This window comes from Mobula hypostoma, chromosome 2, assembly GCF_963921235.1.
Source record: "Mobula hypostoma chromosome 2, sMobHyp1.1, whole genome shotgun sequence".
NCBI lineage: Eukaryota > Metazoa > Chordata > Chondrichthyes > Myliobatiformes > Myliobatidae > Mobula > Mobula hypostoma.
This window is the reverse complement of record NC_086098.1, coordinates 234,838,921-234,855,721: the sequence shown is the minus strand read 5'-3', so window position 1 is coordinate 234,855,721 and position 16,801 is coordinate 234,838,921. Positions and strand designations below refer to the sequence as shown.

Here is a 16,801-nt window from a genome sequence, read left to right as displayed (position 1 = left end):
TACTCAAGTGCCTTATTTTTTGCTACCTGCTATGCACATCATTTTCTTAAACAAGGCCTTAATATCTTTTGAAAACCAAGGCTCCCTAAACCCGTTATCCTTGCCTTTTATTCTGATACTTTGAAGTTGCCATCTGGTATGGCAGGGCCACTGCATGGGATTGGAAAAAGCTGCAGAAAGTTGTAAACTCCTGGGCACCATCCTCCCCAGCATAGAGAACATGTTCAAAAGGCAATGGCTCAAAAAGTTGACATCCAGCATTAAGGACCCTCATCTCCCAAGACATGATCTCTTCATGTTGCTACCATCAAGGAGGTGGTACAGGAGCCTGAAGACACACACTCTACATTTCAGGAACAGCTTCTTTCGCTCTGCATCAGATTTCTGAATGGACAGTACCTCACTATTTTTTCCTCATTCAATTATGTTATACAAGATAAAACAACAGTTGTATCTTGCAAGAGCTCAATGTACTGTTGTAATGAATTAAACTGTACAAACAGTCATGTTTTTCCATTGTGCCTTGATAGTTGTGATGATAATAAACTGCTTTTAATTCCACCCCCACCCCACGTGCATTCTTCTCCAAAGATTAACAAATACTTTCTCCAGCACTGTATGGAGATACACACCGCCAACATTGTCTCACAGGCACACATGCTCTCCATCCCAGAGGCAAGCTCACTTCATTCAGAAATGCAAGAACATTTAATAACATTCCACTGTAAGTCAGGACCTTTAATACAGTACGTGGCAAACGAAAGAAATAAAAATTGATATCTGAGTACAACTTCTATCATTTGCAGCTATTACTGCAACAGAAAACTACAGTATGTGGACTGTTGTGTTGCAGATAACATTGGGCAGCAATGCAGAGAAGCTCTCTCTCAAACTCTGGCCAGTAAGTTTCATTTTTTCTCTTCCTCCTTGTCCTTCTTGCTATCTTTTGACGTTTGTGATTGCAGGGAGCCCATGGCATTGCGAATAGCTTCGTTGTTAGGGTCAACCCCAGGCAGATTTTCCAACACACTTTGCAAGAACTCTGGGTCCTCCATGACATTGTAGTTATCTTCTTCCTGTTGGGAGATTTGGGGTAGGGTGAGATGGTTTTGTGAAGTTAAATATCACAGTCCAAATCCTGCTCAGAAGGCCAAAGGCTGAAGCCACAGGCATCAAGCTGGGTGCCAAAGTGGGCGAGGTAATCAATTAATGGTTCATAGTTGTGATCTGGGCTGGAAGATATGTGTGCGTGTGTGGACTGAAGAATACGACAAAACAAGAACATAATAAGTATGAACGACAAAAATAAGGAAATCACCAGACAAGTAACTGAGATGAGTGTTGACCAGCAGCAATCTGACATTGACCTGTATTGGCTGCACAAAGAATCAGGCACCAGGAGCTACTTAGTGGTGGACAATTCGGAAACAAAGTCAGATTATTTGCCGCAGCCATTCCCAGTCAGCTTACATTTGGAACTGGGAGTAGAACTGGGGCTGAAAATTGGCTTCTGGGGTGCAGCATGGGGATGAGGTGAGAGGTTGGACATACCTTGGCTGTAGCTTCTGAAGTGTCCATGGCGGTACCAGCATCCATGCCCGATAAATCGGTAGCACTCCCAAAATCTAAAGGAGAACATAAGTTACCCAAAAACATTTTCACAAGCTACTCTCCTTTCCCTCCCCCACCTTTTTTATTCTGGTATCATTCCCCTTCCCTTCCAGTCCTGAAGAAGGGTCTCAGCCTGAAATGTCGACTGTTTATTCATTTCCATAGATGCTGCCTGACCCACTGAGTTCCTACAGTATTTGTGTGTGTCACATCTACAAACTGTTCCTGGCCAGCTTACTGGCTGAAAATATCACAGACAAAGAGGCAACATCAGGAAAGTGCTCCACATCCAGCTGAACTGTGTGCCCTCCCCTCTGGGGACTGTTTTGAAGAGGGGAGTTCTTCCTGGTGTCTTGGAGCACTATTTATCCATAAGGCCCTGTTACTCCATGTGGTTTTGATAGCATCTATTTGGGGCAAGCTGGCCATACCATTTCCTAGTTTTGGTATGCTTCATGGATAGTGAAGTACTTGGCAATCTCCTGAGGCTGTGAAAGGTATGGAACAAATGAGGATGGGAATGGGTGAGTTGGAAATGAGACATCATGTTCAGTAAAAATTGGAGTCAGGTCTGCATTCAGGGTTGAGGCTCTGATGGATTTGATAGGACTGGATTGTACGTGTCAAGTGAGGTTAAGTGCAGCACATCATCTTGCACTGTGCAGTTAGAGGTTGAGACGATTGGGTGAAGATGTACCGGGTGTCTGGAGGGACATCTGCATGGCGTAGGCAATCTGCTCCTCCTCGGTCATGCTGCTTATATCTGGCAGGCCAGCTTCCGGGGACTCCTGCTGGGTTACTGACATCTTCAGAACGGTATCATCTGGCTCTGAAGGACAACAAGGTACTTCACTATGAATCTTAGCCAGTCGCGCGCGCACACACACACACACACTCATACACAAATAAAGAAGTGAGAGGATGAGATCAGAAACACCAGTCTTCACGAACAGCTGAGTATTAACTCCCCAGGACGTATCTGCTCCTGAACACCCATTAGACACACTGCTGGAGTGTATGCCCTGGGGACTGTGCCTTGCTCTCCTCCTGCAGTGTGGCTGATAAGAGATGGGCTACGCAACTCAAACCACATCAGCATATCAACACGGTTCACAGAGCCATAGAAAACTCTATGTACACAGGTGGTGGAAGATGCTTCCAGAAACTATCCTAGATGCCATTTGGGCAGAAGCTTAGAATATTTAGACAAACAGCAGAGGGAGGGACTGTGTGACAGCATGTCCCTCCTGCAGTGTAAAATCACCAACAATGAGACAGGGAAACAAGGGTAAGAGCTGCTTTCTATGGCCCTGGAGAAAATGCTTCAAACAGTAGAGAATGAAGCTGGGTTTAAAGTTTCATCTGGCTCAGGAAGAGAGACAAGGACTTCTGAGTCTATGTCAGCATTGTGCAATGGGGGCAGCCGACAGGATCAAGAGCAGGGGGCTTTGTCTTACATCAACACACTCGGGGGAAGCTGCCAACCAGCTTCACCACCACCTCCCTCAGCAGCTAAAGACCGCACCTTCACCAGTAGGAGTGACAATTCCTGCCTCCACAGCTGACACAGCTGCTGCTCGCCTGGCCTCCTCTTCTTGCCGCTGCCGCTGTTCCTCCATGGATACACGGAGAGCCTACGGATGAAAAGGACACGATTTTTATTCATGCCTCAGCCCGCTCATCAAAAGTACACTGAATAACGCGGGTCTTCTGCAAACAGACTTTGGCACCAATCTCTCCCTCCCCTGGCAATCAGAGCCGACTAGAATTAATTTGAGGTCACTATGTAACACGGGAAGTAGAGTAACTCAGTGAGATCACAGAGTTTATAACTGACATGGAGCAGGAAAGGACAAAGAACAGGCAGATACTGGACAGAATGTACAGGAGCTCAACTCTTCCATCAGGGACTGCAAGATATAAAGGGCAGAAGAGACTTTCAATTTAATTGCATGTAAAAAGTGATCTTCTTTTGTATGGCACTCTAAACAAGCTACTGCTTGGAATCCACATTTGAAGCATTGCTTGCCCCTGCAAACAATGTTCACTGCAAATCCACATTCTGGGCTGCCCAGTCACCACACTCAGGGAGAGAGGGAAAGAGCAACACACAGAGAACCTGAAGTTCTGGGTGCACTATTCATTCTCTTACCCATTGAAGTATAAAACGTTCTGACTAGCCTTTCAAGCTGTATGAAGAGAAGATGTTTCTGTTGTTTGAAGTGTCCAGAACAAAGGATGACACAAGATATTCAGAATGAGATGAGGAGAAATTTCTTTACTCTGAGGGTGGTAAACTTGTGAAATTCCCCACCAGAACAGACAGATCTCTAAATACAAAGGCATCACAGGATAGGGTGAAAACACAGGAATGCCCTACTTAGGTACAGGACAAGCCATGTCATTGATAAGCCAAGGATTGATGGTCCATTCCTGCTCCAGCTTTGTGTTCAAACAAAGAAAAACAGAAAATAGCTAGTGCTTACCAGGGCCAGTTCAGGATCTGCACTGGGGTCCACACCGAACTCAAAGTCACTGGCTCCAAGTCCCAGCATAGTGCCTCCTTCCCCAGCTAGGATGGGGGAGCTGATGAGAGCATCTGCGAGGCTTGGACCTGGAGGTACTGTCACCAGATGGGAGCCTGTTCCATCCTTTCCATTCAGTGCATTGATAAAAGCTGTTAACTTATCTGTGTTTGCTTCCTGGTGGACAGTGTTGAGTTAATCATTAGAGTCATAAAATAAGGAAACAAACCCTTCAGCCCAATTCCTCCATGCTGACCAACATACCCATCTAACCTTGTCCCATTTGCCAGTGTTTGGCTCATCTTCCTTTAAATCTTTCCTATCCAAAAGTATTTTAAAAGTGGTAACTGGACTCTCTACCACTTCCTCTAGCAGCCACACAGTCATCACCCACTGTGAGGAAAACTTGCACCCCAAGTCCCATTTCAATTTTTCCACTACTCTGCAAAAAGGACTGGGACAAGTCTACTCTACTGTCGCATACTTTTTCCCCATATTCCACTTCAAGATCAACCAGAAGAACACCATGTAGCAGGAACCCAAGGAAAATTAAAGTGCAGAGGGATCTTGGGAATATATCTCCCTCCCAAGCCTCCAATGGCCACCACCTCCCTCAGCAGACACCAGTTTTCCACATTCTCTTCACTGAGATATTGAAAGTTACTCAGGAATTGGAGCTGCCTCCTACATCACTGGACCTGTAGTACATTTGGAGAAGGAGCAGGGCAGCTTCACTCATGAGCAGGTTTCCCACTGTCACTATTGCCCCATGCATACACTGACCACTTGTCCTCAGTTAACACAGAAATGATTATACGGGTGGCACAGTAGTACAGTGGTTAGTGCATTGATTGACAGCACCAGTGATTGGGGGTTCAATTCCTGCTATCGCCTGCAAGGAGTTTGTACGTTCTTCCCGTGAGCGCATGGGGCCTCCTCCTGGGGCTCCTGTTTCCTCCCACATTCACAGGTTAATGTTAGTAAGCTGTGGGTGTGTTACTTTGTGCTGGAAGGGTGGTGACACTTGTGGAATGTGCCCCCCCCATCACATCCTTGGACAATGTTGGTCGTTGAAGCAAACAACACATTTCACTGCATGTTTCAATGTACATGTGACAAATGAAGGTAACCTTCATTGTTTCGGTAATCCACTCTCTTCTGTCCCAGTAACCTGCCTCCATCCTGAGTTTTAGGCACCCAACAAGAGACCAGAATCCCCTAAAGTTTATAAACATTCAAACAGACATTACATTCCACCTCCCGGGAATTACAAACCATTTCCTTCTCTGGGTTACACAACTCTCCTTGTTTCTAAACTCCTTCCCCGATTGCCCTTGGCCTAACTCTTCCTCACTCAGCTTTTCCATCCTCTCTCTCTGTATGTTCTTAGGTCCCACAACTCACCTCTTCTCCAAAGTTCACGATATCCACATTTACTTTCTCCTTCTTCAGTCTCTTGGCCAATTTGATCAACTGCAAGGAACAGACAAATACACAGCCTTGGGTGAACATTACACAGACTGCGGTCACACCTACAGGGACAGAACTTGTCAAAAATATTGTGCTTCCTTCCTCACACCCATCTCAATTTTGCCCTCTGCCGCCTTTTAGTGATTCATTTAGTGTCCACTTGACCAGCGTGGGCTGTTCACAAAAGGACGGAATCACTACGCTATGAAGCAGGCGGCAGTGTAGCAGTCGTCTGCCTCAATTACAGCTACATGGTACAACGTTGTAAGTCCTGTTGTCACTTGGTTAGGGCGACTGAAAGTCCACACAACCCAGCATCACTGATGTCAGAAGGGGAACACTAGGGAGAAGACATGCTCATCATGCAACAGTAACATCCACCAGAGGAAGCAGAAGGGGCCTTGGTTTAGTGTGGAAAAATGGCACCTGACAGTACCACCACCTCGGTATCAAGCTGAAGTGACAGACTGTTTACAGCATCATTTTTGTGGCAACTGAACTTAAGAGACTTGAGGCTAACAGCCAAAAGCTTGCTAAAAAGCTCAGTATCTATCAAACACCAGAATCCACAGGATTCAGTGTAAAGTATTGGTAACCAACCACACCTAACCTATTCTAGTCATTACTAAAACAGGTAATATGAATTTCAGGAGAAAAATCAGGAAGGATTAAGTTGAACGGAATGAAAATAAACAGGTGGGGAGGTGGAGGTAGAGTAGCAGAAACAAGCACTCACGTCTTTCTCATTGTCTTCAACGGGACTTCCAACAAATACAATTATCCGTGTTTTGTGGTTCTTCCCCTGACGATGTTTAAGCGCTAACTGGAAAAGAGTTCACACAGAATTACACCACAGATAAAAAATGATAAATAAAGAGATCAAGAGTAGCTCTATTTGTCACATGTGCAGTGAAATGTGTCAACAATCAACACAGTCCGAGGTTGTGGTGGGGGCAGCCCGCAAGAGCTGCCATGCTTCCGGTGCCAACAAGCATGCCCACAAATCACGAACCCTCACTCGTGTATCTTTGGAATGCGGAAGGAAACCAGAGCACCCAGAGGAAAAGCACACGGTCACGGCGAGAACAGACAAACTCCTCACAAGAGAGTGGTGGGAAATGAACCCTTATCACTGTCACTGTAAAGTGTTACACTAACCACTATGCTACCATGCCACCCAATTCACCATTCAGCCCCTCTACTTTGGGCTCTCTTATGAACCACACAAGCCTCCTCTCACCACTGCATTTCCCTATCCTATTCATTTCTGCCACTCCAATAGATGACAATTACCAATACACTCAATTGGGAAGGTGAGAGGAACTCCTTTTGTCAGAGAGCTGAGAACACTAAACCCTCTCCCACAGTGAATATGAGAGGGTTTCTTTATGCAGGTGCTGGATAAACCTCCCCTTAAAGACATCTCTCTCTCATTCACCTCAGCCTTCTGCTGTAACACCAAGTTCCATGATCTCTGCATTCTGGCAAAAGAATTTCATGGTCACAGTTGTACCAAATAGGAACTGCCCCTTTGGCCCACAATATCTATGCTGACCCCAAGGACGACCTGCACTAATCCCATCTGACCACATTAGGTCCATATCCTTCTAACCTGGCCTACTTATGTGGCAAAGTGTTTCTAATATAGTGACCATACCCAATTCCATCAGAACAGTGCAGACATCACCACTCTGCACAAAACAAATTTTCTCTTTAAACCTGCCCCAGTCCTGATGAGGGTCTCGGCCCCAAAATGTCGACTGTTTACTCTTTTCAATAGATGCTGCCTGGTGTAGCAGAGCGCAAAGACAAACTTGAGTAGCATCACAGGCAGAGAGCATCAGGTAAGCATTCACAAGAAAACAAATCATAGACAATTATCACAAAAAAATAACAACTAAGTCCTTTAGCCAGTTTTATAAAACTGTAGTGATTAGGGTTGTGCTGTTTGGTTCAAGAACGAAATGGTTGAAGGGAAGTAGCTGTTCCTCAGCCAGGCCTCTATACCTCCTGCCCAATGGGAACTGCGAGAAGATGGCACGGTCCAGATGGTGGGGATCTTTGATGATGGAAGTTGCCTCCTGTAGATAATACTGATGGAGAGGAGGGATGTACTGGACTGAGTCCAGTGCAGCTTTCTACATTCCTGCACATTCAAACTGCCGTACCAGATCATGGTGCAACTGGTCAGTACTTCCAACACTGCATCTGTAGAAGTTTATTAAAGTGTTCAGTGATAACCATAAGAAAATAAAGACAATGGTGTGCTTTCCCTATGATTGCATCTATGTGCTGTACCCTGAATAAGTTGTCAGACACGTTGACACCCATGAATTAAAGCCAACGACTCTCACCACCACTGATTCCCTCAATGTAGATTCCTTTCCCTTCCTGAAGTCAACAAACTGCTTAGTTTTACTAACACTGAATGAGAGGTTGATTTTGTGGCACTACTCAACCAGGTGGCTGATCTTACTCCAGTATATTAACTCATCACCACCTGTGATTCATCCAACAACGCTAGTATAGCTGGCAAATTTGAAGATAGTATGTGTGTATAGAGAGTAGAGCAGGGAGCTAAGCATGCTGCCTTGAGGTATCCAGGCAGCATTTTGGTAAAACTCCTCTACACCCTCTCATGCCCTTCCTATAACTGACCAGGACTGCACAAAATACTGTGTTCTAACCAGTTTTTTTGTAAACTTGCAACAAACATCCCAACTCTTAATAGACCTGTCCCAACCTATGAAGACAGCAATGCCAATTATTTTCTTCATCAACTTACCTATCTCTGTTGCACTTTCAGGGAACTCTGCATTTGGACCCCAAGGTCTCTCTGCTTATCTACTGTGCATTTCCTTCCTCTACTTGGACTTTTTCCCCTCCCACATTCCTGATTGAACTTATTGGTAATTCCAGTTTCTTGGTGATTGTTTATTCTGGCTTCACCCACAAGTGAAAACATCTCTGAACATACCTTCTCTGTTCCCAGATTATCCCATTCAGTAATTTTACTAGTTTTGATACCAATGTAAATCTCACATGTTCTCCACTTCAGAGAATCCAATGGTGACATTCAAATACAGAATGATTGGGCCATGCCTTGGAATAGTCTGCTGAGCATGGGATGAATAGCCAACAGCAAAGTAATGATGGGGTGCTGGACAATGGTCCAGTATGTTCGTGCACTTTCAAACTGAATGGGTCAGGCCACATGTAGAGTACGGTGTGTTTAACTCTTTCCCCTCCTCCCCCATGTTCAAATCTAGACTGAGAGCTGCTCTAATAGAGCTGTTAAAACAACTGAAGGAACAGGTAGGATAATGTCACATCAGATCCAGACTGGACAGCGGGCAGTGAATTAATCCATATCCTTTGATGGGATACAAGGATAATGAGGGGAAGCCAGGACAAAGCTAGGCTGTGTAGGGGTGGGAACAGTTCCTCAAACAAAATATGTGGGAAATCAAGAACTTTCTTCACAAAAAAGTTATTGACACTGTGTCAACTGGGAATATTAAATCTGTGATAGAACTCAGCTATTCTGAGGTAAAATGGATCTAGAACCAAGGTGACACTGGGGAGAAGATAGAGCGGCCACAATCAAGTTGAATTGTGTAACAGCCTTGGTGTGGTGGGAGGAATCAAGGAATTAGGCTCCTAGTTTTCCCTTTCCTGATATCACATGTAAACAGTGACCTGCTCTCTGCAGGAATTGGTAGTTGTGTTTCCTACACTAAGACAGAACACAGTATGAATGTACTCCATAGGCTGTGGTGCTTTGACAATTATTGGGACTGTGGCTGATTAGAAAAGGCTGAGAGTTTGTATCCCAGTTCGATCACTTACGTGGGCAACCCGGATGCCAGTGCAGAAGCTGATTTTCCCAGTGGGCTGGACAGCGTGAAGCTTGGAGAGAATCCGACCTGTGTCAGGGGTCAAGGTCGTGAGCACCTCACAGTTACTGCAAGTAGACCAAGACAGAAAGCTGTTAAACAGAATGCTGCAGCATTAGCTAGGACACAACAGATTCTGAAGTAAAATGCACCAAGTCAAACATGGTATGGTCACTGTATAACGGAGCTATCAGTTGGAAAACTGAGTCCATGGAGCAATGGCATTAAGAAAGGAATGATGGGATGTAGTGGTGGGTGTGAGATAGCAGGTACAAAGGACTAGCAAGCAGTGCAGCATGTAACTTATGGGGAGGTAGTTTTCAATTTATGCAGGATATTTAATCCTTGGAGCATAAAAGAATGACAGGTGACCTCATACAAGTTTATAAAATCATGAGAGGTATGGATAAGGTGCTCCATTACGGTCTTTTTCCCAGAACTAAGAAGACTAAAACTACAGGGTTTACACAGATAGAGGAAAGAAATTTAAGAGAGCCCCAAGAGGTAATTTCTTTATAGAAACAGTAGAGAGTACCTGGAATGATATGCCAAAGGAAGTGGTCCAGGACAACGGCAATATTTTAAGAAGCATTTGGACAGGTACATGGAGGGGAAAGGCTTAGAAGATTATGGGCCACACACGGGCAACTGAGCCTAGCAAGGAGGATGCTGTGGTTGATATAGACCAGCTGAGCCAAAGGACCTCTTTCTGTGCTGCAAGAGAAATTAATGGTACTGTAAGCTGACAAGATTCCCCAGAAACTGATGAACTTGAATCCTATAGTTTTGAATATAGTTGCTGTTTTCCAAAACTGTTACCACAGATTGGAAGGAACCACCAAATCACTGTTATTAAAATAAAGTGGGGTGAGGTAGGTGAAGTTATAGAGCACTTAGGATGATGTCAGTAGCATTAAAACTCTGGAAATTATGAAGGGTACTTTGAAAGTAATAAAAGATTAAAATAATCTTTTGCACCTTTAAGTCAGCACATCTTGGAAATCCTTTACCCAAGAAGACTTGGATATTCATGTAGTTGAGACAGATCAATGCATCCTTAGATATGATATGAATTGGGGGGCGGGGTAGGGGATATATGGGTTACTCAGGAATCCAGTGCTGAAATGAGCCACGATCTTCCTGAATGTCGAATCAGGAATGAGTCAAAAAGCTCATTTTGGTTAGCTGTTCAATAGGTCTATGATAGGGGTTGGTTCTGTGTTACTAAACAAATAATAACCAGCCCAGCTCAAACCAATTATGTGACAAATTAACTTAGCCTGAACCTTCAACTCAGGGAAAACCTATCCAATGGCCGGTGCACAGCAACGTGCAATCTCAGCTGTAGAACATCCAACAGTACAAAATGACTGTATGAATAAGGGGTAGACCATTTAGAACGGAGGAAAAACTTTTTCCACACCGAGGGTTGTGGTTCTGTGGAATGCTCTGCCTCAGAAGGCAGCAGAGGCCAATTCTCTGGATTCTTTCAAGAAAGAGTTAGATAGAGCTCTTAAAGATAGCGGAGTCAAGGGATATGAGAGGAAGGTAGGAAAAGGGTACTGATTGTGGATGATCAGCCATGATCAATGAATGGATGTGCTGGCTCGAAGGGCTGAATGGCCTACTCTTGCACCTATTGTCTATTGTTTATAAGAGCACCCAGTCTGCTGAGCAGCGGAGATGGACTGAAGGTATATTTGTCAGTGAAAAGCTGAAGCACTGGATGCGCAAAGATGGAGATGCAGAGTGTTCACAGTTTGAGACTTCAGGGTTGATAAAGCAGTTTGGCTTTTGCTGTGGAAAAAGAATTCACTATTGAATTGGAGAAAAGGTAGCAGAGAGGCAGTTAAACATGCTGTCACTGAGTTGTACTGTTTACTGACTATAGCCACAGCATTAAAGTGGCATGTTGGGTTTTTGAAGCAGGCTGAGCCTTTAGACTTATTTTGATGCGGCTGCCTCGTTTTGTGCTTTTCCGTCTGATTTGTTGTTGGATTTAATGAGGCCAAACTTGATTTTTCTAACACTGAAGCTTACTACATAGATAATCTGGCTGCATATATTCTCCCTGGCAGAATTTCCCAGCGATTTTAGACGAAGTGTGGGCACAGCTCCTGTATCAGGAGCTCTCACCCAGAAACATTGGCTGCATCAGTCCCACAAAGGCTCCCTCCCACTGGCTGCATCAGTTCCACAAAGGCTTCCCCCACTGGCTGCTCAATCAAAGAAAAGCCAGCCCACCCCCACCATTGGCTGCATCAAAGCTACGAGTCATAGTGAGTGAAATAGCATCAATATTGCCACATCAAAAGATATTAGGACATGACCAAAAGCTCAGTCCAAGAAAGTGGAGAAGTTTAAGGATTGGTAAACTTGTGATGAAGTGACTGACTTACTTGGCCAATGTGATGAGCCCGACGTTGTTCTCAGGGTTGCTCCGTGTTTTGGAATGGCATACGATGTTGACGGCATCCTGCTGTGCCTGCAGTCGGGTTGGTAGGAAGTCTCCATTCCTCATATATTCACTATTGTCAACACTGCAGTGGACCAGAGGAGATGGTTCTCAGCAAGGAGCAGGCTGGTAGTGCATGCTAAGCTCAAAGGATGGATCACCCACTCACAACCCACAATACCCTGTGTCTCTCTAATCCACGTATATCCAAGCATTCTCAGTGTGATTAATACTGCGCTGCACCTCCACTCTCTTACAACTTCCTGTATATGGTAGATATCCAGACCCTTAGAAGTATGAATGACAGAGGATCTTGGAGTTCATGTCCATAGCTCCCTGAAAGTAGATGGTGTACAGTATCCGTACCTTTATCACCCTGGGGCAATGAGTATAAAATCAGGAAATCCAGTCACAGCTCCCTCAAAGATTGGTCTTGCCACATTTGTACAGAGCCAGTCGATCTGAGGGCTTTGGAGAGAGTGCAGAATAGCTTCACCACAATGGTGCCTGGATTACAGGGCATGAGCTACACGGAGAGGTTGGACAAACCTGTGCTGTTTTCTCTGGAGCGGCGAGGCTAAGGAGAAACTTGACTGAAGTGTTTAAATTATAGATAGGGTGGACGTCTCTCGTCCAGAATAGAAATATCACACACGAGAGAAAATACCTTTAAGGCGAGAATGGGAATGTTTAGAGATTTATCACAGAGTGGCGGGTGCCTGGAAAGTGCTGCCAGGTAGTTACGAGGCAGTTGGTCAGGCTCATGGAACAGACAAATGGGAATGGATTGGTACAGGCAGGACCGGTCATAGTGCCTGTTCTACGTTGCCTAAAAGAGAAAGAAGCTGCACAGACCTAGAAACTGTTTTACCAATCTGAGGTCATGGACTATATTTACCCGAATTTCACCAGTCCATTTTTCCTCCTAACCCCAAGAACTACCGCAATGTTCATCGAAGGCCATGATCCACTGCCAGTCATCACAGGCAAACCTCCATACTTCAAAACCAATGTGAAATATCACTTCCTGACTTTGCACCAGTGGCTACAGCAAAATGAAACTCCACATGAACAGTTTTTATAAAACATCTGATCCCACTTCTCAAAGTAAAACAAGATGGCATCCACCTTGATGTCCAGTTTCAATTCCTTGGAATCAGGACCTTTGGCTCAACTCGCCCACAATAACTAAACTGTCTTCCTGAGCTCATCCCATTTGCCTGCATTTGGCCCACATCCTTCCAAACCTCTCCTATCCATGTACCTGCCTAACGATCTTCTAAACATTGTAATTGTACCCAACACCAGCAGCTTGTTGCTTATACACACCATCTTACGCTTGCCTTTAAATCTTTCCCCTCTCACCTTAAATGTATGCCCTTGAGTTTTAGACTCCCTACCCTGGAGAAAAGGACAGTGACTATTCACCTTATCTATGGTCTCATGATTTTATATGTCTAAGATCACTCTCTGCCTCCAATGCTCCAGGAAAAGAAGTCTTAACTCATCCAGCCTTCTTTAAACTCAAGTTTTCTGGTCGCAGTAAGACCTTGTGAATCCTTCTGCACTATTTTCAGCCTAATGACACCCTTCCTATACCTAGACATCCAGAACTAGGGACAGTACTACAACTACAGTCTCGTCGGTGTCCTGTATAGATTGCCCTCCCTAACTGGTAAAGAAAAGCATGTCAACCTGTGTTGGCACTGTCAACCATGTATTGTACCCCTAGGTCTCTTTGTTGTGCCACACAACACAATACAGACACTTCAGCTCATTATGTTCTGACCTTTTAGGTTACTCTAACATTAATCTAAGCCTTCCCTCCCACATAGCTCTCCATTTTTTCTATCATCCATGTGCACCTCTGAGTCTCTTAAGTGTCCCAAGATTTCCAATGTACAAAGCCATGCTAACCAGCTCTGGTCTTTCCCAATGCTGGTAGATCCAATCTCTCAGAATCTCTTCCAATAACTGATGTCGGGCTCACTGGCCTCTAGATCCCTTAATCAACCATGTAAACTTTTTTATATAAACACTCACCATCGTCCAATCCTCCAGATCTCACCCATGCCCAATGATGATGCCATAATCTCTGCTAGGGCCCTAGAAATTTCTTCCCTGGCACCCTTGGTCAGGTTCTAAGGTTTATATACCTTTATGTGCTTTAAGATCACCAGCACCTCCTCTTTGGTAATGTGGAGATGTTTCAAGACATGCTTACTCTCTTCCCTGAATACCCTCAGATCAATAACCTTCTCCACAGTCAATGCAAACAAGGAATATGCATCCAAAGTCTTGCAGCTGGTCAGGTTGGTAAAATAGATGTTCACCTGTCAATGTCAGTGTAAACATCATGCATAAAATCAGTCCAGTGTATCCAGGAATTCTGGAAATAGACTGTACTGAACTTAACTGATACAGAACAATTCAATAATCCAGCTCACACACTCACACAGTAGCTTGGTGGTGCTGGATTGGACATCAGGCGTTATTTTATTAATACCTCAACAGTGTTTATTGACTTGATTTTACACTCCAGTGAAGCTAGCAACTTTGAAAGAAAGACAGGTAACAGAATCAGCATAAGTTTAACAACAGCATGGAACCGGGTCCTGGAAACTGAGCTGAATGCTGGAAAGAGGGTCCGACAAGTATTAATTCAAATCTCACCTAGCCAGCCAGATGATTATCATGCCAGCTTTAACCAAGGGAACGGGAAATTAATAGGACCATCTCATAAATTAAAAAGCTAAATTATTACAAGCAATTTTTGGAAGGCGTTAGACAGGGAAAGGCTGATTTAGAGAGTCTGTGGAGGGGGAGTGGGATACTATGGGGAAGGGTGCCAGAGGAGGAGGGGAGGGTGGAGAGCTGAGTGGGGGGAGGAGTAGGAAGTGGGAAATGGGGGAAGGAGGAGAGTGGCATGTTGTGGGGAAGGGGGAAGAAGCGGGCGGGTGTTGGTCCGAGCCTTAACCGACTGTGACCCAATCCGCCGTCTGCGAACTGTTGTTGTGGCCCGGCCCCGGGCCCAGATCCTCGGTGCTGAGTCACGGGCCGAGCCCAAGATGAGCGGCGGATCCGAACGAGGCGGAGCCCGCGGGGCTGCCGGTACTCCCCTCCCAGCCCGAAGCCCGGCACCGACCCCCACACCCCGGACCAAACCCGGAGCCCAGCCGCCCTCACCAAACCATCGTGCTCTCCAGAACCATCTTGACGCGTCTCCGGCAGCCGACCGCGACCGTCGGTCTTCACCCCGAAGCCTATTGGTTGACGTTCTCACCAATCAGCGCCCGCCTGTACCCCGGGCCAGCAGACTCCGCCCACTGGCGACATGCATAATGGGAATTGTCCGCTAGGCGGTAATATCTGTGCAGCGCTCCCTCCTCACCGATCCGCCACGGCGAGGCGCTCCCTCTTCGTACTCCTGCATCAGTACGATGTTTTCTGTGTCGGAACGCCCCCCCCGGCACTGTGTCACAACATTGTAAAGGGGAGGGTGAGCAGCCACATGTTGGTACCAACGACAGAGATAGGAAAAAGTTTGAGGTCCTGAAGAGAGAATTTCAGACATCCCACCCCACCCTGCAAAAACTCATTTCAAGGAGGTAGCACCGCAACCCCATATTCCCCCCTCCCCCGGTCGGCCTCCAAGGGCACACAGGACATTTGATTATGAAAGAACACAACAATTTATTTGATCACATATTGAAACTATTTACACACACACATACATATATATTTCTGTTGGGTATTTCGTTGGCAGTCTCAATGCTAATAGCGAAATGTACAGATCCTCTGAACATTCAGGTTCCAGTGCTATGTTCACAATAGTTGCTGTCTTGGTTGATGAGCAAGCTTAATTCTTTGCTCTTTCTGATCAGGAAACATTTTCCTGAATAGCTTGCCTGTGTGCTTACACACCTGGAATAGCAGGTTATGCTCAACGATGAAAGATGTAAAGTACACCTCAGCTCTAGTGAACTTCTCTGTCAGACTTTGGTATTCTGTTGAAAAGAACTGTGAAGAGCAGCCTTCCCTGCGCTTAGCCTCCCTAATATATTGTGGTCCCTAAAAGAAATAAAAGCATAAGGTGTATCCTTATTATATTGTCTTATGCAGAAAATGTGACATTAAAATATGTACTTATATTATCACGGAGTCATTTTTTATTCTATTACAACTTTAAGCAAGTCTACAGGGAGTTTGGCCTCACCACATAGGACATCAATAGAGTCGCTCCTTAGCAACAGCTAGCCTGCTAGTTTAAATAACGTTAGCTATGCTAATGAGCAAATGACACCTGTTAAACTCACCTCGACATGTCTTTCACAGTCATTATTTTTGACCCCTATTAGGCAGGGGTACACTTTAGTGTAGTCTGGGATGAAGTACGTTTTATATTTTCTTTTTTCAGAACACTCTGCCATGGCGCTACAGGACACTAAACTGAACTGATGGACAATGAAAGGGAGAGAGAGGTCGACTGTAAAGCCCGCCCACAGAGAAAACTGATAAGACTACTTAGCACAAAGAGAGACCAATCAAGATGCTCTCTCTGTCACTCACTCGCTATGTCTGTCACTCGCGCTCTCTGTCTGTCTGTCTCTCTCTCTCGCTCGCTCACTCTCAAAAAAAAATCAATTTCCAGGATATTGTATATAATTTGCGGGCGTCAGGGAGCCGCTATCAATATGCGGGAGACTCCTGGAACTTCAAAGGTTATGGGGATAAGGCAGGAACTGGATACTGATTGTGGATGATCAGCCATGATCACAGTGAATGGTGGTGCTGGCTCAAAGGGCCAAATGGCCTACTCCTGCACCTATTGTCTATTGAATTTA

At 45.1% G+C, this 16,801-nt stretch overlaps 1 protein-coding gene across 1 annotated transcript; it reads right to left on the bottom strand.

Moving 5' to 3' along the window:
• Window positions 1-723: 723 nt before the first annotated feature.
• psmd4a (proteasome 26S subunit ubiquitin receptor, non-ATPase 4a) lies at window positions 724-15,299 on the bottom strand. Its single transcript, XM_063041630.1, has 10 exons — window positions 15,144-15,299; window positions 11,902-12,042; window positions 9,456-9,570; window positions 6,343-6,429; window positions 5,541-5,609; window positions 4,098-4,313; window positions 3,137-3,245; window positions 2,309-2,440; window positions 1,552-1,625; window positions 724-1,076 (listed from the first exon to the last, which is right to left on the bottom strand). Exons 1-10 carry the CDS (start codon window positions 15,167-15,169, stop codon window positions 909-911), a joined length of 1,137 nt encoding a protein of 378 aa, XP_062897700.1. The 5' UTR covers window positions 15,170-15,299; the 3' UTR covers window positions 724-908.
• Window positions 15,300-16,801: the final 1,502 nt, after the last annotated feature.

What these genes read in the sequence shown, in the direction of transcription:
- psmd4a (XM_063041630.1), bottom strand. Translation starts at nt 15,169, where the DNA reads ATGGTTCTGGAGAGCACGATGGTTTG. An exon ending in GGGCTCATCACATTGGCCAA is followed by an intron (nt 9,571 to 11,901) that starts GTAAGTCAGTCA and finishes GTCTACTTGCAG; the next exon opens with TAACTGTGAGGTGCTCACGA. An exon ending in CAGATCCTGAACTGGCCCTG is followed by an intron (nt 3,246 to 4,097) that starts GTAAGCACTAGC and finishes TTTCATCCGTAG; the next exon opens with GCTCTCCGTGTATCCATGGA.